The sequence below is a fragment of the Lolium rigidum genome, chromosome 4 (genome assembly GCF_022539505.1).
Source record: "Lolium rigidum isolate FL_2022 chromosome 4, APGP_CSIRO_Lrig_0.1, whole genome shotgun sequence".
NCBI classification, from domain to species: Eukaryota; Viridiplantae; Streptophyta; class Magnoliopsida; order Poales; family Poaceae; genus Lolium; species Lolium rigidum.
Window position 1 is genome coordinate 53,807,174 of NC_061511.1, and position 8,364 is coordinate 53,815,537.

Consider the following 8,364-nt stretch of genomic DNA (forward strand, 5'->3'; position numbering starts at 1 on the left):
GGTGGAGCCAACGCACGCGTCGTGTGTGACGACTTAGACTTTGACTCTTTACTCGTCGAGGAGAGGAGAGGAGAGGAGGCACTCTACCCTGATCTTGGTACGGTGGTTCACTCCATCCTCGGCATCAAGCGCCATGGAGCAGCCGAGGTTTCCGCCATCGTGCAGGTAATACATCGTGGGCTTGAATCCATGATTTTTTGTTTTGTTTTCTGTTTGGATCTGAATCCATGCAGCGTTTTGATTTGTTTCTCTTAAACAATTAATACTTGTCCAGATCGAAGAGGTAGGTATGGAGATGTTAAAATGTTTGGAGCCAAGTCGGGTAGATCTGTGGCGGGCAAGGGGCGCGAGGTCGTGTGAATCTATCAAGCATCGATCGTGTGCACGCACGCACGAACGAGCTAGAGAAAATGAAGGCATCGGGTACGTGTACGTGCAAATCCATCGTCTTTCTTTTGTTCCCGGCGGTAAGTCAGACAAGCTACGTACGTGTGTTTTAGCAGTTCACCAGAAAAGCAAGAAACGATATATTCGGTGGGTCGTTTGTTTGAGATGCGCTTCTTTGGCGTCAAACTTCTTTGGCTTCGACGTGCTCGTCCTGGGACCGCTCCCAGCAGTTGGCCTTGACATAATTGGTAAGGAAAACATTACTGAGTTAAAAAATGAAGACTTCGTGAAAACAAATGCATCAGTACAAGTAAGCTGTAAGCAAGGGCTTCTACAATTCTGATTATTCCATCCTTACACTGTTTTAATGATCATAACTATTTCTTGGTCATAAGGTAATATCTTCCATGTTGTTTAAAGAAGCAACATGGTGATTATTGAATATTTGTTCAATACCTCCATAGATGTCATGCCAAAAATATCATTCCAAACTAGTACATTTCTACACAAACGAGCAAGAATAATCGATACAGCAAATCCTAGTATACAACCTTTATCCTTATTGTCATCCAGATGGTTCTTTTAATAAAAATGGATATAAGAAAGGGCAGTTCTAGCATAATATGGTGTATGTTGCTGACCATAAACCACAATTGTAATATTTTTGGTCTGCTTACATTATGTGCCAAGGGGCAGGGACCATGTAAAAGCTCCATAATCGGAAAAGAAAATAAATCAAGTGACTCCACTCAGAGAGAAAAAAAAATAGCCATAAGGCCCACAAACATAGTACTCCCTCCATTCCAGTATATATGGCATATTGGATTTTCTTAAAGGCAAGGCTTCGGCCAAAAATTACTGTATTTATGTATATGGTTTATATAATAAAAATCACAATAATCAGTAAGTAAGCACTTTAGAGAACGAATCCACTAAAGAGATTTCATGTCATAAAAACCACATATTGCAAAGTAATTCTTGGTCAAAACTTTGTCTTGGTAAAAACTAAGACAACCTACATAGAAGAATGGAGGGAGTATGAAAATGTTCTGTGACAAAAATATGCTGCATGGAATAGCTCTCTTGGTGTAGTTCTATCATGCATCCAGTAAGCATGTTAAAAGACCGTTTAGTCACCTCAATCAAATGTAGGTGGACGATCACACTCATTTCATAGTATCGTAAGCTACTGAAAAAAATAAAAAGAACCGATAAAACCCAATCATAGTAGTACACTGGCATAGCAAGCATAACAAGAAACTCCTCAGAGTTATATTAAGGCCCTTTGCCGCTCATTACACATCCAGTCTAGTGTTCACTGTTACAAGGCCCATAACTTCCATTGGGGCATTCTGAAACAATGACAAGCAGGGAAAAAAAATACAAACATGATAGGAGAAAAAACAAACATGAATGCTACTGACGGACCAGTTTTTGATCCATCGGCACTGCATTTTCTCCCATGGTTCCATCACGTGGAGGCTCATTCTGAGAGCATGTGTCAGCACAGAATTACCCCTAAAAGTAGAAACAGAATAAGGTGGTGTACTTGTCAGTGCAACCAGTTACCAGAACTAGGTTGACCAAGCACACACTTGATTCTAGTGCCTAGAAAAATCCTGCCATGCATCTCATATCCCAGAAATTTCTAATGGTTGACGACATGTACAGAAACAATCGCAGTTGATCAACATATCACCTCATCCTCCAATGCGGCCCCAAGCACAGGTTGGGCCAAAGAGGATTACAGAATCTGCCATCAAGTCAGGAACTGCAGAACCGACACTTGTACTCGTCAAAAACCAATTTTTCGGTCATAATTATGATTCTACTAATCAACGCAATTGTACCAAATCTCCAAGCCTGAATTTTTCAATCAACCAATCGCATACAGATATACGGCAGCTGGCAGGCGAGAGGTCCTCGCCCAACCACGCCCCTACAAACCAATCATAGGGTAATCTAAGGAACACCTCGGGAGCCAGGACTCAGGAACACAAGATTTTTTTTTTTTCACAAGGCCACCCCCCACCAGACGCATCGCCAACCACCGCCACCTTCCAATCCAAACCCGCCGGAACAGACAAGATAGAACTGTAGAGCGAGTAAGGAAGTATCTCCACAACCAAGAACGGGCGCGGAGTTGAGGGGAAAGAAAAAGAAAAAGAAAAAGAAACGCGGGCCAGTCCTATAAACACGGCCGATAAGTAAAGAATCACAAGGGGGCACTGGCTGGCGGCGGGCGGCGGCCAGAATCCATGGGGCGGTACGTGCAATAGAGATTGGCAAGGACGTACCGGAGGTTTCAGCCGGCCGGCGGCTGCGGCGGCAGGAGAAAGCGCGCGCGGCCGAGACGAAGGCGGCAGCGCTAGCGGCGTCCCAGGAGACGAGGCGGAGGAGAAGAAGTTGGTAGGAGAAGTTGGCGAGGGTGGCTCACATCACATCTACCACCTTAGCCTCTGGCTGCGCTGCGACGACTCCTAGTACTTTTTTTTTTTTTTCGAAACACAGTACAATCAAAGACGCTCATACATACGCATACACACTCACCCCTATGAACGCACACACGCACACCCTACCCCTATGAGCACCTCCAAGAGACTGCGTTGAAGAACTGATTCGGCGGGTCTTGAGATTGACGAAGTCACTCGCAGTGCGCCTCGCTATCGACCGGAACGTCGCCTCCCGCTGAAGAATATTCCGCCTTTATGAGACACCGAAGTGTCAAATGCAGGATTTGAACTGCGGTGGGTGGGGAGTCTGACTGCCCTCCTAACCATCCAACCACAGGTTGGTTCTCACGATGACTCCTAGTACTATCTCCCTTCGTCTCCTCCCGTTAATTGCTGGGTTTTCTGACTTTCTCGGGGGAATTTCTCTCCCTAATTTTTGTGAAAGGATCCGTGACGGGGATTCCTATTCTCCGCTCATAGCGGAAGCAATTCGGCGCTCCGCACAGGGCGGACTAGTTCTGGGCCGGCCCATTAGAGACACTGTGTCTGCTTTTTCCGCTTTTCTTCACTTTATTCTGGTTTTCGATTTTCCTGTTTTTTCGGCGTTTTATTTTTAGTTTTGCCAGTCAGTTTTTCTTTTAGCTTTTTCAAACTTGAAATTCTCAAGTTTTTTCGAGAATTTTAATATCCGAACTTTTTCAAATTTTGAACCTTTTTCAGATCCAATTGTTTATAGATTTGATTTTTTCTAAAAAAAATTCAAGAAAAAATCAGATTCGTACATTTTTTAATCCGAATAATTTTCAGATTTGAACATTTTTTAGATTTGATTTCTTTTAAAATTTAAACATTTTCCAGATTTTCTGACATTTTTTAAATCCAAACAATTGTCAGATTCGAATAACTTTTAGATATAAACATTTAATTCAAATATTTGTGAAATCCGAACATTTTTCATATTCAAACATTTTTTTAATTTGAACATTTTTAAGTTTGAACATATTTTATAGTCGAACATTTTTAATTTAAACATTTTTTAGTTTGAACCATTTTAGATTTGAACATTTTTATTTTGAACATTTTAAATTCCAAAATTTGAAAACCGAACATTTTTAACGGGATCAGTTTCGGGCGTACATCCATCGATCATTTTTGGGCGTGCACATCGCTGATTGGCTCCACCACCACATGGTCGAAGTGCGAACAAGCTTTGGGCCGGCCCACTGAACCGAACCATTCACGCGGAGATTTGAAGTTGTGCCGCTTAGAGCATCTCTTACAAAGCCAGTAAAAGGCCCAACCGAAAAATAACCGCTAGTTTACGGATTCGGTTCAAAAAGGGCACCGGTCATACCGTAAACGAGCCCAAACTGAAAATATTTTTTCGGGCTGCGTTCGGTTCGCTCTGTCAGCCTGTATTTGTAGGGACCGACGGAGCGAACCGAACGCAGCCCGAACACAATCACTAGTTTGCGCGCGAGGGAACTTTCAGATCCTCCCAACCGCCGCCGTCGCCGCCGATCTGTGCGCCCTCAACTTCCTCTGCGTCGCCACCCTCCGATTTCGCTCCGATGAGTCTCCAATCGACCCCGCCGGCCGCCGTTGGTACCTCGCAGGCGCCGTCACCTTCTCCTGTGGTCGCCGCAGCTTCCGCCGCTCCTCCAACCACCCCGGCGATCCCTGCCATCCCTGCGACCGCAGAGGAGGAAGCAACGCCGGTCTCGGCGACGAGCGGAGCGAAACGGCGACGCGCGGGAACGCATGTGGTCCCGCAATCCGTTGCCGCCGCGTCCACTAGTGATGTCTCGGCGGTGGCAACGAAGCCGAAGGCGCCCCGTGTGAGACCGAAGTGGTCGGGCCCCAAAAGGACGAAAGTGAAGGCGGCGACGACCCGTGGCGCCCCGCTGCCGGTCCCCTCCCCGCCTACGCCAACGCTGCTGCCGGAGGAAGCAAGCGCCAACGTCACCCAGGACGTGCTCGACGAGGGGTCAGCAAGGTACACATGAACTCTTCCTCCGTTTATTTGTCTGCGAGTAGGTACTGAGGCCTCGTCCGATTAGGAAGGAGAACGCCTCCTACATGGAGATGTTGGAGGAGGTGGGCATTAACACACTCCATCCGTTCGGCAGAGCTGAGAACGACTGTGGGGACGTGGTGGAAGAAGGGGAAGAAGGGGACGAAGCCGAAGATGAAGGGGATGAGGGTGTGGTGGAGGTCACGGCTGATGGAAATAGGAAGAAGAGGCGGGCCAACAACTACACGGAGATTGAAGATGCCACCTTGTGCCGAGCTTGGGCCTCGGTGGGGATGGATGCCATCTCCAGCACCGATCAAACAGGGAAGCGGTACTGGCAACGCATCGAGGACAACGCATCGAGAAGACCTTTTGTCGCTGGTTGTATTACCACCCGCGACAAAAGAGGGTGTCCCCTGCGCCCCGTGGCTGCCACGTGCTGGACCTTATGTCGGACATTATGTCGCGGGTGGTAAGCGACCGCGACAAAAGGTTGGGCCTTTTGTCGCGCCTCCGTAGTCGCGGCTAGCTGCCCGCGATAAAAGGGTCTTATAAACCGCAACATTAGGCCTGTTTGATGTGAGTACATTTATACATAGACGCGATCAAACTTACAGGTACTCCCTCTGGTCACTCGAATTTAGTATAACTGTAGAGAGTAGTATTTAGGATGAGGATTAATACAGAATAGAAATCGGTTTTCTGCCCAACCGCCAAAGAGAAAGTTGTGATTGAGAAGGCCAGTAGATTGACCAAGGTATGTACAGTACATACGTACGGACGTACCGACAGACCAACAGCACGTGATAAAAGCTAGTAGAATTTACTCGGGCTGGCAGCGTAGGTTAGTTGGTCAGTGAGAGGGAGGCTAACACGGAGTTTGGAGGGGTGGCGTGGCAAGTAACCCGCTCCACGCTCTCCACGCCATTGCCGCGCGCCCAACTAGGAACAAACTCGGATCCAAGATCGGACCGTTTCGCTGCTCCCCCAACTAGGAATTCTGCTCGTCGGGGCTCAGACTGGCTATATAAGATGGACACGCACTCCAGACCCAGCACGACGACACACAACAAACACAACCCAGTTTCTTGTCTGCACACAAGAACCTCTGCGTGGAGTCCTCGCCGATCGATCGACGCCGGCCCTGACCGATCGCATGTCGAACTCCGGCCACATCGCCGTCGACGTCGGCGCCGATGAGGACCGGGACCTCATGCCCGTCTCCCCGCCCGTGCCCTACGTCCTCTCCTTCACCGACCTCTCCTACAGCGTCCGGAAGCGCCAGGACGGCCTGCGCGGCTGCCTCCCGTCCCGCGCCAGCAACCGCCTCGCCTCCTCCGACGCGCCGCCCTCCAACATGAAGGCCCTCCTCGCCGGCGTCTCCGGCGAGGCCCGCGAGGGCGAGCTCTTCGCCGTCATGGGCGCCAGCGGCTCCGGCAAGTCCACCCTCGTCGACGCGCTGGCCGGCCGCGTGGCCCGCGGCAGTCTCGGCGGCGCCGTCACGCTCAACGGGGAGCCGCTGCAGGGCCGCCGCCTGCGCGCCATCTCCGCGTACGTCATGCAGGACGACCTCCTCTACCCGATGCTGACCGTGCGCGAGACGCTGCTCTTCGCCGCCGAGTTCCGCCTCTCGCGCGCGCTCTCCCCGGCCGCCAAGCGGGAGCGCGTGGACGCGCTCATCGGCCAGCTCGGCCTCGCGAACGCCGCCGACACCGTCATCGGCGACGAGGGCCACCGTGGGGTCTCCGGGGGCGAGCGCCGGCGCGTGTCCATCGGCACGGATATCATCCACGACCCCATCCTGCTCTTCCTCGACGAGCCCACCTCCGGGCTCGACTCCGCCAGCGCCTTCATGGTCGTGCAGGTGCTCCGCACCATCGCCCGCAGCGGCAGCGTCGTGGTGATGACCATCCACCAGCCCAGCTCCCGGATCCTCGGCATCCTCGGCCGCCTCCTTCTACTGTCCCGCGGACGCACAGTCTACGCCGGCACTCCGGCGGGGCTCAAGCCCTTCTTCTCCGAGTTCGGCACGCCCATCCCGGACAACGAGAACCCGGCCGAGTTCGCGCTCGACACCATCAGGGAGCTCGAGGGCAGCTCGCCCGACGGCGCGAAGCCCCTCGCCGACTTCAACGCCGGGTGGCAGGCCACGCAGAAGCTCATCACCACCAACAACAACAACAAGAGGCCGCCCTCCCCGCTCACGCTCGAGATGGCCATCGCCGAGAGCGTGTCGCGCGGGAAGCTCGTGGCGGGCAGCGGCACGGGCACCGCGGCCACGTCGGTCCCCACGTACGCCAACCCGCTGCCCGTGGAGGTGTGGGTGCTCATCAAGCGCTCCTTCACCAACACGCGCCGCATGCCGGAGCTCTTCGGCCTGCGCCTCGGCACCATCATGGTCACGGGCCTCATCCTCGCCACCATCTTCCTGCACCTGGACGACACGCCCAAGGGCGTGCAGGAGCGGTTGGGGTTCTTCGCGATGGGCATGTCGACCATGTTCTACGTGTGCGCGGACGCGCTGCCGGTGTTCGTGCAGGAGCGGCACATCTACCTGCGCGAGACGGCGCACAACGCGTACCGCCGCATCTCCTACGTGCTGGCCAACGCCGTCGTGTCCTTCCCGCCGCTGGTCGTCCTGTCTTTAGCCTTCGCCGTCACCACGTTCTTCGCCGTGGGGCTCGCCGGCGGCGGCTCGTCGTTCTTATTTTTCTCCCTGATCATCCTCGCCTCGCTCTGGGCGGGCAGCGGCTTCGTCACCTTCCTCTCCGCCGTGGTGCCGCACGTGATGCTGGGGTACACGGTGGTGGTGGCGATCCTGGCCTACTTCCTGCTCTTCTCGGGGTTCTTCATCAACCGCGACAGGATCCCCGACTACTGGATCTGGTTCCACTACATGTCGCTCGTCAAGTACCCGTACCAGGCGGTGCTGCAGAACGAGTTCAGCGACGCCGGCAGGTGCTTCGCGCGCGGGGTGGAGATGTTCGATGGCACGCCCATCGCCGGCATGTCGGAGGCGGTGAAGATGAAGGTGCTCCACGCCATCGGGAACACGCTGGGCACGCACATGACGGCCCAGACCTGCGTCGTCACCGGCGCCGACGTGCTGAAGCAGCAGGCCGTCACGGACCTGGGCAAGTGGATGTGCCTCCTCGTCACCGCCGGGTTCGGATTCTTCTTCAGGGCGCTCTTGTACGTCGTGCTGCTCGTCGGCAGCAAGAACAAGAGGAAGTAGATACGTAGCTAGTGGCTGCGCTTGGTCCTTGAAGCCCCAAACGAAGCCGTACGTCACCCACCGATGGTAAGCAACCCGCCTCACGCTCGACAGCTGATCGCCCGCGCGCAACTCGATCAGCTGGTTTCGCCCCGAGGCAGAAAAACGTCACACGTACTGGGCCCGATCGATCAGCTGGTTTAGCCGCTAGCGTACGTTCCACCCACGGTCAACCACCCAGTCAACGCTAGCGCCGGAGATGCGCACATCGTTCAGTTGAACCATCGATCGAGCCC

The 8,364-nt window shown here is 53.0% G+C and overlaps 1 protein-coding gene across 1 annotated transcript; it reads left to right on the forward strand.

Moving 5' to 3' along the window:
* Window positions 1–5,913: 5,913 nt before the first annotated feature.
* On the forward strand, window positions 5,914–8,096 carry LOC124708001 (ABC transporter G family member 16-like). Its single transcript, XM_047239691.1, has one exon. The coding sequence runs from the start codon at window positions 6,011–6,013 to the stop codon at window positions 8,087–8,089; it is 2,079 nt and encodes a 692-aa protein (XP_047095647.1). The 5' UTR covers window positions 5,914–6,010; the 3' UTR covers window positions 8,090–8,096.
* The last annotated feature ends 268 nt before the right edge of the window (window positions 8,097–8,364 follow it).